At 32.1% G+C, this 17,096-nt stretch overlaps 2 protein-coding genes across 3 annotated transcripts in view; one reads left to right on the forward strand and one right to left on the reverse strand.

The window, feature by feature from the left end:
* Positions 1 to 17,096, reverse strand: part of LOC124948083 (alkaline phosphatase-like) — a 128,432-nt gene that overhangs the window by 39,821 nt on the left and 71,515 nt on the right. The gene's annotated exons all lie outside the window — the stretch shown is intronic.
* LOC124948082 (caspase-like) lies at positions 682 to 15,681 on the forward strand. Of its 2 annotated transcripts, none has more exons than XM_047491199.1 (5): positions 682 to 1,071; positions 2,952 to 3,208; positions 6,407 to 6,582; positions 7,593 to 7,731; positions 15,133 to 15,681. In XM_047491199.1, exons 1-5 carry the CDS (start codon positions 854 to 856, stop codon positions 15,459 to 15,461), a joined length of 1,119 nt encoding a protein of 372 aa, XP_047347155.1. In that variant the 5' UTR covers positions 682 to 853; the 3' UTR covers positions 15,462 to 15,681. The 2 variants fall into 2 exon arrangements, with proteins under 2 accessions (XP_047347155.1, XP_047347156.1); XM_047491200.1 differs by lacking the exon at positions 682 to 1,071 and adding an exon at positions 2,348 to 2,810.

The raw sequence follows: 17,096 nt of genomic DNA on the forward strand, positions 1-17,096 counted from the left end.
ACCTATAAGTTATTTTTTTTTTTTTTTCGTTTCAATTATCTAAATTCCTCTTTTATATCTCCACTAATCCGATAGAAAACTATTTTAAGTTCTATGTCATCGCTGATGCAGAAAGATCTAAAGATAATAATAATAAGAAGAAAAAAAGAGATATACGACGAACGTAATTCTTTAAGGCATCACATGCAGACGTTGGGGTTTTCATCGTGAAGTACAAAGGCATCATCTATTTTCCATTTTTCTTCACCGGTTTAAAAAGTACGAAAATAACGTAAGTAAGTACTATGAAAACGCGTAAAAAAAAAAAAAAAGAAACCCCCCCGGAAAAGAAAGAGAAAAGGGACAAAAGGTAGAGTACCATAAAAGACACGCATCATTATCATAGGAAATGCCGATCGATTTGAATATCGTCGGAAAACAACGATGAGAGAACGACATTGATGATGTTGCTCGCCTGTTCATTGGAAAAATACTTCAGAAAGATTTAACATGAAAAAGAAAAAAAGGTAAAAAAAGAAGAAGAAAAGGAAGGATAAAAGATAGAAAGGAAGGAAGGAAAAAAAAGAGATAAAGAGATAGAGATGGATAGATAGATAGATAAAGAGATAGATAGAGATAGAGAGAGAGAGAGAGAGAGAGAGAGAGAGAAAACGAGATGTACGGAAAAGTAGACCATAGGGCTTTGTCTGTTCCATCGAGAACATACGATGCGTCATAGTCGTTTATTCGTGGTATAGAATATCTCCCTATCTACCCGATACGGAAATATCGATAAGATAATCGATTGTGAACGTTGCTCACGTCAAGATATTGTTACGGTTTATTGGTAGCAGTGTGCACACCTTGCCGAACGATGGACGGGAACGCAAGAATGTCGGAAAACGAAAAGGGAGGAGAGAATAAAGATCGAAATTCCGGGCGTTGTCCAGAAACGATGGAGCTGGTTAAAACGGAGGAGAAAGAGGACGTGGTGGATACGATAGAAGAGAGTATTTCTGTAGCACAATGTATCTCTTCGTTGACCAAAATCCAGCAGAGCGACATGGATGGATTCCCGTTCAGAAAAGCAAAGTGAGTAACTATGCTTGGCTCAAGCGATACGTCTCATAAAATCGTGATATAATCAAAATCTATTTTTTTTTTTTTTTTTTTATCTAAATCTTGAATATTCATTCCGAATCAATCGATTCTCAGATAGATAAAATATGAAGAATCAATTAATTAATCATTCCTATTATTTAAAACTTATTATTTCACATAGTTTTTTCTATCAAATAATTTTCATCGACTTTTCATTCGTACGCAATCAAAGAGATTCGTCGAATCTATAAAAATTAATTAATCGAAAGTATTTTTTATTCGATTGTTACAAATGTGTTGTGCTTATATGACGAATCAAAGAGGATAACATAGCTTTTTTTTTTTCATCTTTTTTTTTACTTTTCTACCTTCTTTTTAGTCAATTTTTCATTTCGACTGAAGAATAAATTTTTGGAAGTATCCTTTATTCGATAATTGCAGAAGTTTTGTCTGAATATGACAAATTAATTGAATCACTATGGTTATCTTGTTATATTATTCGAATATAACAAGATATATCTAATCTAAAGAATCAATTGTCGGAATTATTATTGATACGTATCGTTATGTTATATACGTGTTAAACGAATATGACGAAAACTCGAAGAATCTTGATTAATTCAATTGTTTCATTAGGATTTTCAACTTAATTTTGATCAATCGTTTGAATAGAATGAAATTTATCTAATCTAAAAACTAAATTCTTAAAAGTATTATCGGAATATTCATTATGTTATTAATTATATTGATCGTTGATTATATTGTCGAATATAATAAATCAATTGAATGGTTTAGCTACTTCACTATTTCATTATGATTTTCCAACTAATTTTGATCGACAATTCGAATATAAAGAGATTTATTTAACCTAAAGAATCAATTTTCGGAAGTATCATAGATACGATCATTATAACATATTGTATACGTGTTATATGAATATGACGAATTAATTGAATAGTTGATTTCATTATTTATTTCATCATATTACTTCATTATTTCATGAAAATTTATCAGCTAATTTTAATCGACTATTCGAATATAACAAGATTTATTAAATCTAAGGTATATATCGTTGCAAGTATTTTTGATTCGATAGTTATAAATGTGTTGGATGAATATGACGGATTAACCGAATGGCTTGGCTACTCGTGGACTTTCCAAATCTTTTCCAGCTATTCCGATCGACTATTCTTATAGAATAGGAATTCTCGAATCCAAATAGTTCGTTGTCGGAGGTATTACTCAAGTGATCCGATTGCTATACTCGTTTCGATATAAAGAATCTCGCTTGGACAAGTTCGAGTTTCTCGTACTTACTCGACGTGAAAAGATAAGAAAAAGAAATGTTTCGTGAGAAACTCTCGGAGTTCTTCGCTCGTTTCGTACGTACATAGACAGATAGATACTTGTGAAGGATCGATCGATTGAACGAACGAATGAACGATCGGTCGATCGATCGATAGATAGATTTAGTTGACCAGTAGATCGATCTTCCTAATCGCCGAGAGAAAGACGAGGCCTCGATGCGAAGATAAAGTTCGATCGCACGTATGGCACGAACCGCGAACTTCCGTGATAAACGTTCAGAATCGATTTCAGAAGTTCTCTTGCTGATCCATTTGGAGATTTCGATCCAAGTTAAAATTAAATTGCTAACCGGATGATTCCCTGCCACTTACTACATCCACGTCTTACTCTTCCAAGCGAGATTACAGTTTTGCACGTGAGTGGTAAGTTACCGGGAACGTATTATCCATGGCAACAAGAAGTTTAGAGATTATTATTACGTTTCGGATTGCTTCTGTTTCTATTTAATCAATGATAATAAGATTTGACCTTAGAAAACATTAGAACTGTATTATTCTCCTCAGAAATATGAACATCGGAATAATGTCCCAAAAAATCGTCCAGATTGATGTCGATCCAAATGCAGAAAATTATAATATGAATCACAAGAGAAGGGGCGTTGCCTTGATCTTCAACAACGCTTACTTCAACAAAATGCCAAACAGAGAAGGTTCTGAAAAGGATTGCAAGGATTTAGCTCAATCTTTACGGAATCTAGATTTCGAGGTCCGTATATACGAAGATTTAATTCTGGAAATGATTCTTGAAACTTTACAAAAGAGTGAGTATGATTTATCAAAGAAATCGCATCGAATTTTTCGAGAACGATTATCAATTCTATTATTATTATTATTATTATTATTATTATTATTATTATTATTATTATTATCATTATTATTATCATTATTATTTATTTAAGCGTAGTCGAATAACGATTTCGAGCTGACTCGTTATCCGAATTATTAGAGTGTAGAAGTATGAATGTATAATGATCCAAAGGATCTCAGTCAGTCTCGAAATAGCCCGAGTTTACGAATGAATCCTTTGAAATCATCGGCTTTTCCTTTCTTTTTTCGTTCTTTAGTTAGTTAGGTGCAACGAAGCAAAAGAACGGATAATTTCTTACTCACCTTAGGCCGACGGTATATAACAGTTTATTTGTAGTTCGTGACATGAATATTCCAGGACGTTAAGTGGAATACACGTTTACGGCGACCAGCTGTTAATAATTACAACCTTCCGCGTGGAAATCCAGACCCATCATTTAACCAATTTTCCTATGTATATATGTACATATGTATTATATGTTTGTATTGTGCGATACGTTGATGTATGTAATACGTACGTATGCATATATGTATGTATGTATGCATGTATGTACGTATGTATGTATGGATGTATGTGGATATATAGATCTTTAAAACTTGAATCTTTGACCAACTCATTTTTAATAATTACATATGTTCACTTGAAGAAGTATATATATATATGTAGAGAGAAAGAGAGAGAGAGAGAGAGAGAAAGGGGGTAGGAAGTAGATAGATAGATAGATAAAGAGAGAGAGAGAGAGAGAGAGAGAGAGAGAGAGAGAGAGATGAATTAAAAATTTCCAAACTTAAATGGATCATATCGAAAAAAATTTCTTCAAAACGCTACTCCTAAATGAAAATTTATTATATCGTCGAGATTTCAATTAAAGTGCCAATTAAAAACTGAACATCCGCGGTGGAATGAAATTCTCTATCAGGGAAAAAGGGGGGAGGTGTGAGTTGCGAAACGCATTACTGAATTTTTTCCGCATTGATATTTTCTATCCTTTTACAAAATTTGAACTAATTTAAGGAATGAATAATAATGAACGCCAAATGCTCGCGATTCTGTTTCATGATAACATTTCCTTTTGAATTATTTTTCCGCTTTGCTTTTTTCTTCTTCTTTTTTGTTTTTGTTTTTTTTTTATTTTTTCTTTTTTTGTTCTTTTTTTTTTTTTTTTTACAATATATAAATCGCACCGTGGACTCTTTTGTTCTTCGCTCTTACGGATTTATTTCTTTTTTTTTTTTTTTTTTTTTTTTTTTTTTTTCTCTAAATTTGACAAAAACAAAAGCGATCAGATTTTACGGTTCATCCAATACATATTTCGTAGAGAAATCCTTCGCGTTCTGATATACGTTGATTATTTATAAGCGAGCATATATTTCACGGAAGCTTTCAACCTGAAATATATACTCGCCACATTCGCCACGAGACTGAATTTACATTCCCGTAGCAGAACTATCGGTGATGGTGATGGTGATGGTGGTGATGGTGGTGGTGGTGGTGATGGTGATGGTAGTGGTGGTGGTGGCAGTGCTAGTGATGGGAGTGAGAGGAGGAGGAGGAGGAGGAGGAGGATGAGGTGGAGAAGAGTTGCAAGGGAAAAGAGGGAGGCTTGGTTGGTAATAAACTTCGAAATTTATAGCGCATCCTCGCTATCGATCGAGACCAAGCGAGGTTTAGCTTTCTTCGAGAGGAAAGAGAGAACGTTGCGGAGCGGATGTTATTAGCAAAGACGTGCGCCTTAGAACGACGATGCTCTTGGAAAATTGGTGACGGGAAGGGGGCTGGCTGGAGGGGAAGGCAAGCGGGACTAGGGGCGGGGTAGTCACGATTAGAAGACAGAAGCAATTACGCTAACGCCGTAATATCTGTCCTTTGTTTCTACGGATAATCAGAGTTCTGCGTTCTCGTACAAAAAAAAAAAAAGAAAAAAAAAAAAGAAAAAAGAAAAGAGAAATGAACAAAAAGAAAGGAAAAGAAAAAGGATCGCACATATTCGTTCGGCCGAAATTACTTTTTTTTTTTATTGTAAATTATTCGAAATCGTCTCGTTAATGCATGTAACTAAAGAAAAAGAAACTCCTTTCGACAACGTACAAATAATGCCAGATAAACATACAAGATATTATGTAATATCCCGATTATTATTGTATTCCAAAATGTATCTACATTTTCCAATCGTAACATTTTTTTTTTGGTAAATCATTAATACATCGAGTTGTCAAGCAACATACATCACGTTAATATATTTCTCTCACTTCAGTATCGTGTCTCTTACGATGATTTATGATTATTAATGAAGTTCTCTATTTAATCAGGACAATGGGAGACCGGAAAGTAATGTCGTTTTTGCGCAAGTCGATATTTGATTGTGATTAAAAATAAAAACTTGTTAAAAATTTATTCGTTTGAATTTAATTTAAGAAAGCGACATTACTTTTCGGTCCACCTAATATATATATATATAATAATGAAATGTTTAATGATAATATCATATCAGTGAATGATATTAAATTAATCAGGCTAAAATCATGCGAATTTTATTCCGTTAGAAATCTTTCGTTTAATTAAAAATTAACTTTAACAAATTATTTAATTTCTCATTATATTCCGTCATTCATTTAATAAAGATAAATCAGAACGGTCGGAATTAAAAAGTGACAAAAAAGAAATCGAACGACAAAAAAAAAGGAGCAAAAAAAAGAAAAAAGAAAAAAAGAAAAGAAAAATAAAAGAGAAAAAAAAGAAAAGAAAAAAGAAAAAAGAAAAAGCAGAAAAAGGAAAAAGAAGAGAACGCTAATTTAATCAATTATAACGTAATAATATTCGCATTGATAATTGAATCTCCTTTATTTCACGTTAATTTGATGTAAATATAAAAGGGCACGAAAGTACACATTGTTTAAGACGCTAAGAGAAAGCGCGTAATTCGCGGGTGTAACTGAGGAGGAACGATACGAACGCAATCTGAACGCAATCCAAACGCAAGCACGGATACAGAAGCACGCTATAAACCCTTTGCATCGCATTCCAGATTGCTCGTTCGTTCGCTCGCTCGTTCGCTGGTACTCACTCGTACTCGGTGCCTATTACGGTAAACAGTTCTCCCCCGACCATTACCACGTAGACTACGTTGAATTAATTAATCCTTTCATTAAAGCCTCTGCGGAAGACCACACGGATGCCGACTGCTTGATCGTAACGGTCATGTCGCACGGAAATTCTAATATGTTATATTCTGCGAACAGTGTCTATTCCGCCGATATTCTCTGGACACCCTTCACTGCTGATCAATGCACTACTCTAGCTGGGAAACCGAAATTATTCTTTATCCAGGTAAATAACAATTCATTTCTATGTATTATACTAATTGACAAATTCGTCGAATGATTATTACTTGGTTGATTATAATCATTATTATTAGATCCCGATACAGATTGAAATGTATTCAAATAATAATATTTACACGATCATTATGATGATTATACTGATCGTTTGATCGTGAATTTCTCTATTCAAGTATATTCAACCGATAAGCTCGTTCGATCATTACCAACTTTGTATAATTATTAGATCATAATTCGAGGTATAACGTAAATATTTAAATAATAGATTTAACTAATCATTAGAGAGATTAGACGATACGTGATTCATTGTGATGATATATTTTTGATATCTTTAACTGACATATCGATCCAATCATTTATATATATTTATATGTAACGAAATTTGTACGATGATCAATCAAATTTAACATTTAATTTTCTTTCCTCTTTAAAAATGTCTGTCATATTTCTTTAAAGAAGCTCATATACCATGCTCATAAAACCATCGGTTGGGTCATTATAAAAGCTCGTAGAACCGTTTAGATCGTCGGGATATGGATGCTGATCTTGCTGGACCTTTTACGGGCTCGTATCTTGAGAAGGTCGATCGTAAAACACGCGTACACCGTATGGTTTATTTGTCGAGATCTGCGGTATGCTTTCTCGAGTTGGTTCTTGCCAATGGGAACGTCCTAGTAATTTTGATTATTCGACGATATGAAGTACTAAACGGAATATTTAATAACTAGCATGAACCGACCTGAACTTTTTCTCAGTTTCTCGATATTTCCTCTCTCTCTCTCTCTCTCTCTTTTTATCCCTTCCTTTTTTTCCTTCCTTTTTCTCTCCCCGTCCCTTTCTATCTTATGCTGTCATACGTTCTTGAACGATAAAAATTCGTAAACAGAATCGTAAAGGAGCTTTTGAGTTAGAATCCCTCTCGTTTGTTCATTTTTCCTCTTTTTTTTTTTACTTTTTTCTATTTTCTGTTTTTTCCTTTTTTTTTTTTTTTTACCTCAGGCTTGCCGCGGTAAGCAGTTAGACGATGGAGTTTTCGTTCAGCAAGTTAGCTATAGTGACGTTACGGATAGTAAAACAACCAATTTCTATAGCATCCCAATGTTCTCTGATATCATGATGGCTTACTCGTCTCAGGATGGTACGTATCCTTTAACGAACATACACGTCCGTGAAGTATATCTCACGTAAAGGTAAGCTGCTTATTTTCAATGTTATCCTCTAAGACGAGACAAGGAGAAACCGCGTTAAAAATTCTTAAATACATGCACTGAAACATGAGCAAATCTCTCTCTCTCTCTCTCTCTCTTTCTTTTTCTCTAAAATATTATATAATCATCTTTCGGTGACCTAAATCTTCTTGAAAATAGAAAAGGGCTTTTAATGAACAAAATATTCAGTATCCTTTCCTCTGTCTCTGTCTGTCTCTCTCTCTCTCTCTCTTTCTCTCTCTTTCATATAAGGTTTTATAAAAATATAATAATTAACAGATTTCAAGTATTTATAAAAGTATTTATAAAAAATAGTAAGTATTTATAAAAATATAATAATTAACGGGTTCATTGATTAATAGTTTGCGGTTTGAAATATTATCCATTAGTAAAAGAATATTTTATTAAATCACGATATTTATATTATTCTGTATTAAAAGTTATAGTAAATCGATTTTATTGGTTGGCAAGAACGTGAGAAAGAATGTATTATCGATGTATATGATACAATGAACTACTGATATTGAATATTTTATATATTCATATAAAATATGAAGATACATATATATCTTCGAGCATAAACATCTAACATTTGTATATATATATATATATGTAATTATTTTCTATTTGTCATTATCATATATTAATTATGAAATAAAATATCGAATTCAATAATGAAATTAATATTGGAAATATTCATAATATAATTTGTAATAATTTCAGCTTGTTAATGGTAATAGTTCTTAAAAATAACAATTTTATATCATCGATAGTAAAATTGACGAATGATAACGAACGATTCGTTTTGTTAGTTTTTCATGGAAAATAATCCCATCGAATCGTTCAACTTTAACTAACGAAAAATAGAAAGCACGAAAATCTTTTCTCCAATTTTCTTTTCTTTCTTTCTTTCCTTTTTTTTTTTTTTGTTTTCTTTTATTCATTTTTTTCTCTCTCGTCTCCCTTTTCAATCTCGAACAGTTCATTCAACGATATTCAGAACGAATATCTTGTTTGTAATTAGTGAGACCATTCATAAAGCGATTTGGCTATATGATCGGACTAAAGAATAGATAGTAGTTTAGCATGCAGAGCTAGAACACAAGAGATATAGATAGAAATAGGTGGATATATATATATATATCCACACACACATACACACACACATATATATATATATATATATATATATATATATACATATATAGCGGAAAGAGTGAAATGCGAGACGTGTGAAAGCTCGCGAGATTTCAAAGTACCGATGTTTATTTTCCGTTATCAGCACTATAACGCTCTGAATTATTCAGTTTCCCAGGGAAAGTACGTGTACACTCGCGAGAAATTGGCTCGTTCGATTGGGACGTTTGTCTCGCGAGCAAGTGACACGATAATATATGTACGTATCCTCGTGTACGAGCCGAATCGAATCACCGTGACGTTATTGAATTATCTGGTTATTCGATAATATTGCGTTGAATAATTTCATCGATGCAACCACAGAGGATTTCCTATTATAAACGTCAAATGTTTCTTCCTTCATAACGTGCAACTGTATGGCCATTAATACGACATCGAGGAACTTATTCAAAAAAAAAAAAAAAAAAAAAAAAAAAAAAAAGAAAACAAAAAGAAAAAAAAGCAAAAAAAAAGCAAAAAAAAAAAAAAGAGAAAAAAGAAAGTAAAAGGAAAAACAGTTTAGAAGAAAAACAAATACAAATAAAGAAACAAAGAACAAATATTGCAGGTGTTAAGGTTTATGGCAGGTGACTACTTTATGTACGTACTACGTAGCTCAAAAGAAATGAAATATATTCCGTATCCATAGAAACTCGTAAAAGAAGAGAAAAGTCGTTTCTCCGATGGGAACGACGACGACGACGACGACGACGACGACGACGACGAAGTTGAGTATAGATAGAGAGGGAAAAACGAGAGAAAGAAAAGAGAGGGAGGGGGAGAGGGAGAGAGAGAGAGAGCGACTGCTCAAAGAGTTATTCGTAAGTGCACTCGAGACACGAAACGTACAAGTATGTCAAGGGTGCAATATCTGTTTTCTCGACAGCAACGGGGGCATATTTTTCATATGTAGCGCCGTACCGGAAATCACTGTGACATTATTTTTCTGAAGCTCTATCGAGTACATGCTCGAAACATTTATCTTTGTCTTACGTATACGATGGCAGAATGTCAGAGAGAGAGAGAGAGAGAGAGAGAGAGAGACGAGGGTGCGAAATCCGTTGCTCGGTGCAAATATTTACCCGGTCGTTGGTAATGGTCCATAAGAATTTTACTTCGCCCTGACGTACTTACTATCTAATGAAGAAAAAGGGAGAGAGAGAGAGAGAGAGAGAGAGAGAGAGAGGGCGTAAACTAGAAAGAAAAAATAATGGTAGATAGAGTGAGAAGATAAGTTAGAAAGAAACAAAATTATGACAGAGAGAGAGAGAGAGAGAGAGAGAGAGAAATAGAGAGAAAGAGAGAGAGTGAGTTAGAAAGAGAATCAGAGAGAGAGAGAGAGAGAGAGAGAGAGAGAGAGAGAGTGACCTAGAAAGAAAGATAGAGATAGAGATAGAGGGAAAGAGAGAGAGAGAGAGAGAGAGAGAAGTGTTCACGGATGCCACTGATAACAATGAGAGTATCAATCAGACATAGCAGCCCCAAATTGGCAATCCTATTATTCTACAAACGCGACTGATTTCGAGCATCAATATTTCGGTATCGTGCGACGAAGAACAACATTCCAAAGGCTTGATTAGAAAGCAACATTGTCTCGAATTTATTTTCTCGAGTGATACGATGTATGTATATTGGGATTGAATATGCACTAAATAGAAAAAAAAAAAGAAAGAAGATATATATATATATATATATATATATATATATATATATATATGTAATATCTGTTAAAAAAAAAAAAAGATACGTAGTTTTAACTTTTAGGTCTGTCCCTCTTATATCTTCCATCCCTACTAGAAAATATTCAATATATACGTGTTATATGTGTATGTATTTCTTTTTATGCATTTTAATATTTCGCAACAAACTTAACTCATCGTCCTTTTTTTTTTTCTTTATTTTTTTCTTCCTCCGAGTTTAAGGTTTGAGAATTGTTGCTTAAAAAAAAATATCTGCCGGGGTAGATTTTTTTCTTTTCTCTTTTCGTTTTTGTTTTTCTATCTTTTTGTCCTTCTCTTCTTCTTCTTCTTCTTTTTTTTTTTTTTTTTTTTTGTTGAAACGTTACGCCAGCAACGAATAACGAGCGACGACTCGTAGACGACCGTCGAGTTCTTTCCTATTTTCTCTCTCTCTCTCTCTCTCTCTCTCTCTCTCTGTCTCTCTGTCTCTCTTTTTTTTTCTTTTCTCCTTCTTTTTTTTTTTTTTTTTTTTTTTTTTTTTTTTGTAAAACGTTTCAGTCGATCGTCATCATCTCGCTGTACACTTTTCTCCTCTCCCTTTCTCTCTCAGCACTTTAAGCGTCAGACGCTTATACATCTCTCGCAGCTGCGTTCGTCGATATACGCGGCTTTCGACCGCGCGTTATATGATCGATAACGAGGAACAAAGTGCCTCTCGGCGTGGCAGGAAGGCTGAACGCGAAGTACCGTGAATGTGAGAATCGAGCTAGGAAAAAACTGCTTTCGAAAGCTTCATACTTTTAAAGCACGATTCGAGCGACTCATCGAATAGCATACCTCTTTAACAATAGGCATCGTTATAACCGCGGAAAGACATTTATTTGTTTAAGAAAAATATTTATAAATTATGTTCATTCCTATTTTATTCGATCTTGCCGGTTATCTATCATTATTAAATTAAAAGGAAAACGAGAGAAACAACTTTATTTGATTAAAATTTTATAAGATTTAAAAAACGAATATGAATAAATAACGAGTAAACAAATTCACTCTTTCAAACGTGTAAGCGGACCTTGCGTCGATAATTATGATAAGTTAAAAGGCCAAGTTAAAAATCTGAAAGAAAAAGAAAAAAAAAATACATGAGACAAGTAATGATTTTCATAATCACTAACTCATTTACGTACATATATAGCTATCTTTGTTATTTAATTTATTAAAATTATATATATTTTATAAAATTATGTATATATATATATATATATTTATTTATTTATTTATTTATGTATTTAAATATGTATATATAAGTTTTGTCGAGAAATACAAAAGTGAAAAATAGACAATGTAAATATCTTTTATATTATTTATGATAAAGAGAGAGAGAGAGAGAGAGAGAGAGAGAGAGAGAGAGAGAGAGAGAGAGAGAGAGAAAAGAAAAGGAAAAAGAAATAAAAGAAGAGAAAGAAATATAAACCGCATCGAAGGAATCATAAAGTTAGCAGGCCAAAGGCTTTTTTTTTTTTTTTTTTAACAAAACAAAACAATTCGAATCAATGGCGAAAAATGGACAACGAGTATTCTCCTTTACCATTGGAAACTTTCTATCCATTCAGAAACATCGATATACAATAGATATTAAGCGCACTAACCACAATCCTGATACGTCTTTCATAACTTTCCAAAGAATTGTTTCTCTTCGCTATAAATTTAGATCGTTAGGTAGAATAGCAGAACTAATGACCTCGTTGAGAGTTTACTTTCCATGCAAATATAAACTATCTTTTTCTTTCTCTTTCTTTCTTTTTCTTTTTCTCTCTTCCTCTCTCCTTCTCTCCCTCCCTCTCCTCTCTCTCTCTCTCTCTCTCTTTCTCTCTCTCTCTCTCTCTCTCTTCGTAAATTCTCTGCAAATCTTCTTTATAAATAACATCGTCCTGTCTCATACAAAAATAAAACAGAGAAACAGATATATATATATATATATATATATATATATATATATATATATATAGAGAGAGAGAGAGAGAGAGAGAGAGAGAGAGGATGACAGAGAGAAAAAGAGAGAGAGAGAGAGAATAGTGATATAACCGCGTTTGAATCGAGAGGGTGTTCACCCCTCAACATTTTTCACGATTTATCGTACACACGTTAAACGTCGACGCGTTTGACCCGTCGAACCGAAACGAAAGTATTTCATTTCGAGTTTAGCGATCAGCGAATTATCGCTTAGTACGGCAGTTCTATGGTGGACAATGGATCGCAAACGAACGGGAGATCGAACAAATGAAAGAAAAAAGAAAAAAGAAAAAAGAAAAAAGAAAAAAAAAAACTGGGTTAATGAAAAATACTTGCCTGTTCGCTTGAAAAACGATAAGCAAAACAATCGGCGTGATACGGAATTGCGATAAGGGTGCCTGCCAAGTTCATTGTCTTCGAGAATAATCAAAGGGATAACGTCAAAGGAAAAAAAAAAAAGGAAGAAAAAAAAAGGAAAGAAAAAAGAAAACGATAAAAAGGAACAGAAGAGAAAGAGAAAAAATAAAGATAAGAAAAAAAATAAAAAGAGAGAGAGAGAGAGAGAGAGAGAGAGAGAGAGAGAGAGAGAGAGAGAGATAGAGGAAGAATCGTTTTCTTCGCGGAGGATTCCTTTATGAAGAGAAAACAAAAAAAAAAAAAGAAGCTGAAAGAGATCTCTCGAAGAAATTGGACGAAATAAAGATCGCTTTACATATAGGGTGTCCAGTTTGATTTCGTTTCCTGAAATATATCGTTAAATTTATATATTTATTTATTTTTTTTTTTTTTTTTTTTTTATTACCAAAAAGCATTTCAATCAACGTCAAAATAGTTTCTCTTTTTTCTTTTTTTTGTTTCTATTTATAATTACAATGACCTGTATCCTGATTGTGTCATATTGTATGCAATATTTAATATATTAAAGATAAAGATTTTTAATTATATAATACACGATAATTATAACGAACAAATGATAAAAATTTGTGAGAGTTTATATACAACGTGTTCCATTTAAATAGATCAATTTCAATATTACCGTTGTTTTCAATGATAAAGAAATTCTTTGCTTCGAAAAGGAGAAATAAAATGATATGGAAATTTTTCTTTTTCAAAATCATCAGTGCTATATATTTTTCTTTTCTTTTTTTTTTTTTTCTTCTTTTGAAATGGAATAATATATATGTATTATCGCGAGCTAGAATAGCTCAATAAAAAGAATACGTGCAAAACGGATAATATTTTTCTGACGTTTTTAGATTAACTTGCGATAGAAGGAAAAAAAAAAAAGTCTCACGTTGGAACGAGATAATAATATTAAGTATAAGCGTTTAAACATTTCAATTCAATTGACACATATTTTTCATGTTACGATTATAACGAAATATTTAAGTTAATTTATACTATATTATAAACTATAGCAAGAAATGCGTTTAAACGCATGAGCGTAACTCTGTTACTAAATGCGAAATGAATGCACAGCTGGTGCATAAATCATGGATAGTAACATGTGTCGAGCTAAAGGCATCATTAATGTGTTAAAGAGAGAGAGAGAGAGAGAGAGAGAGAGAGAGAGAGAGAGAGAGGGAGAGAGAGAGAGATTGAGAGAGACTATGAAGGAGAGGGGGAGTATGAAACGGATAGTTAACGTATCAGGCTGCGAATACGTGTATAGTAGCTAGTTTAGAACGTACGTTTAACGCTTTGCTTTAAGGGATAGTAAGTGAGTAAAACATAGACGCTTAACGCTTACAAGCTCGAAATACCTATAAAGGTAGATAGTCGTCTAATTGAACGAAACTCGGAATGTATCCGCATGACCCATAATTTAAATATCAATGAAATCGAACTAGTTAATTGAAAGTAACTATCGAATATTTTTTATTAAACGAGAACAAATTAGTATAATTAGATCGTTTCGATTATTTTCAATTCTTTTTTTTTTTCTCCCCTTATCTATTATATCTCGATTCTCTCAAGAAAGAGAATTATTAAGATTTAATAGATTGTTAAATATGACACGAAATTCGAAAGAATAAAGAAAAATTAATATATATATATATATATATATATATATAATATGTATAATATTTTATAAGTTATTACTATTACGCAAAAAATTAGCGAAAAAGATAGAGAAAGAGGAATAACATACATATATTATGACATATGATATAATGATATGCTAAATAAAATGTTGGACACCTCGTGTAATGGAACGTTTAATAGTTACAAAAGACAATAGTTACTCAAATGTTTTACTTTTCATTTTCTCTCTCTCTCTCTCTCTCTCTCTCTCTCTCTCTCTTTCTCTCCCTCATTTGAGAATTCGTAAAACGCTTAGCCCGGAGCCAGTGGTGTCAGAATAAACAAATCGTATTTCGATGCATCTGTACCCTCTTCATTGTCCTTGTAGTACAGTTAATGCGTACTGACCTGAAAATCCCTTTCAACTATGACTTTCAGGTTTCTGTTCCTGGCGCAATCCAGATAACGGTTCCTGGTTCATACAAGCCATTTGCGAGGAATTCAATATCCATGGTCGAACTCTTGATCTACTCACTATGATGACTTTCGTCAATCGTCGAGTTGCCATTAACTACCAATCCTTCGTACCTGGAGAAAAGAGTTTCCACAAGAAGAAGCAAATACCGACTATAGTCAGTATGTTGACTCGAATAGTGCGCTTTCCTAAAAAGAGTATTTTACATTCGAAACCGATGATAGACTCGGCTACCGAAGAAAACAAAACATCCAATATCGAGAAGAAAACTTATGGGACTAAGCCATGCTAACATCATCGAGATTACAATCTTCGAAGTTGTATAGATGACATCGTCTTTTATTTTCTTTCCTTTCTTTTTTCTACAATTTCTATACGTACGATTTATCTATCCATGTATGTAGCTTTCTTTTTTTATGTATACATACATATCGTTCTATTTTTATGTATACACATGTATATCATGCTGGAATTGTAGCTTTTATAAAAGAAAAGAAAAAAGAAAATAGGAAACAAAAATTAAATTATATATATATATATATTTATTATGTTATATTTTTAAGATAGGAAAAATACAAAATAATAATAAATATAATAATAAAATAATAATAAATATAGAAAAATAATATAAATACATATTTTACTCTCATCTCCTTTAGTTTGTAAAATTATAAAAGAAAAGGAAAAGAAAAATCAGAAATAAAATTATATATATATATATCTTTACTTTAAAATTATAATTAAAATCATAATTACTTTTAATTTTTATTAAAATTATATATATATATATATATATATATATATAATTTTTACTTTATAAGAATAAAAAAAGAACAAAAATAAAATATTAAATCACCAAAATTCTTACATCGTGTCATTCAATTATTTTAATAACATGAACTATTTAGAATCAATTGATTTTCGTTGACTGTTTGGAGTAACTTTAGATACACAAAGCAAAGAGGATCGTTCCTTGAAGACAAAGATAGATATATATATATATATATATATAGATAGATAGATAGATAGATAGATAGATAGAGAGAGAGAGAGGAAGAAAGAGAACTATAGTTTCGATCTAACCATCCATCGAAAATTCGATTCCGTTTTATCGTCTACAAGTACCGTCAAAATTACTATCCTGCTTCTCTCATTGAACACTATTCTGCTCTGTTCCAGAGTTCTCTTAATGGATAAAGACAAAACATAGAAGATGTATTATAACGAATTAAGAAATGTTCCTAGCAAGATCTCTCTGACATCATAATGCAGAACTACATTTTAGTATAACAAAAGTGTTATTCGAAAAAGTCCTTTCCGAGTTTGCACAAGAAAGACATTTTCTCTCTCTCTCTCTCTCTCTCTCTCTCTTCCTCTTTCTCAAATTTTATTACGTAATTAAATTAGTTAATTTCTATTACGACATGACCTTTAACTCGAATGTCAAAAGTTTACTTGATGAATATAACCATGAACATAAACACATTTACAAATGTATAAATATTTCTTTCGTACATTGACACGAAAGTGAGTAGTACTTCCATGAATATAAATATGAATTAAAAAAAAAAAAAAAAAAAAAAAAAAAAAAAAAAAAAAAAAGAAAGTGAAAGAAAAGGAAAAAGAAAATGAAAATTAGTATGTTATAAGAATGTAAAAACGTAAAAAAAAAATCGATTTACTCTAAATAGCTCGTGTATTTAAATATAATTCGGAAATGGTATGTGAACATGTATTAATGTATTAGGTATATCGCGAAAACATTAACATCAATATGAACTTTTACGATTAATATGTTACATATAAATGAACACTATATATATATATATACATATACATATGCATATGCATATGTATTTTGTGTATATGTAGTAAAGTTTTCTCTCAGTAGACGAAATCGCTTACCTTCCTCCACGTGGAAAAGTAA

The sequence above is a fragment of the Vespa velutina genome, chromosome 3 (genome assembly GCF_912470025.1).
Source record: "Vespa velutina chromosome 3, iVesVel2.1, whole genome shotgun sequence".
Taxonomy (NCBI): Eukaryota; Metazoa; Arthropoda; class Insecta; order Hymenoptera; family Vespidae; genus Vespa; species Vespa velutina.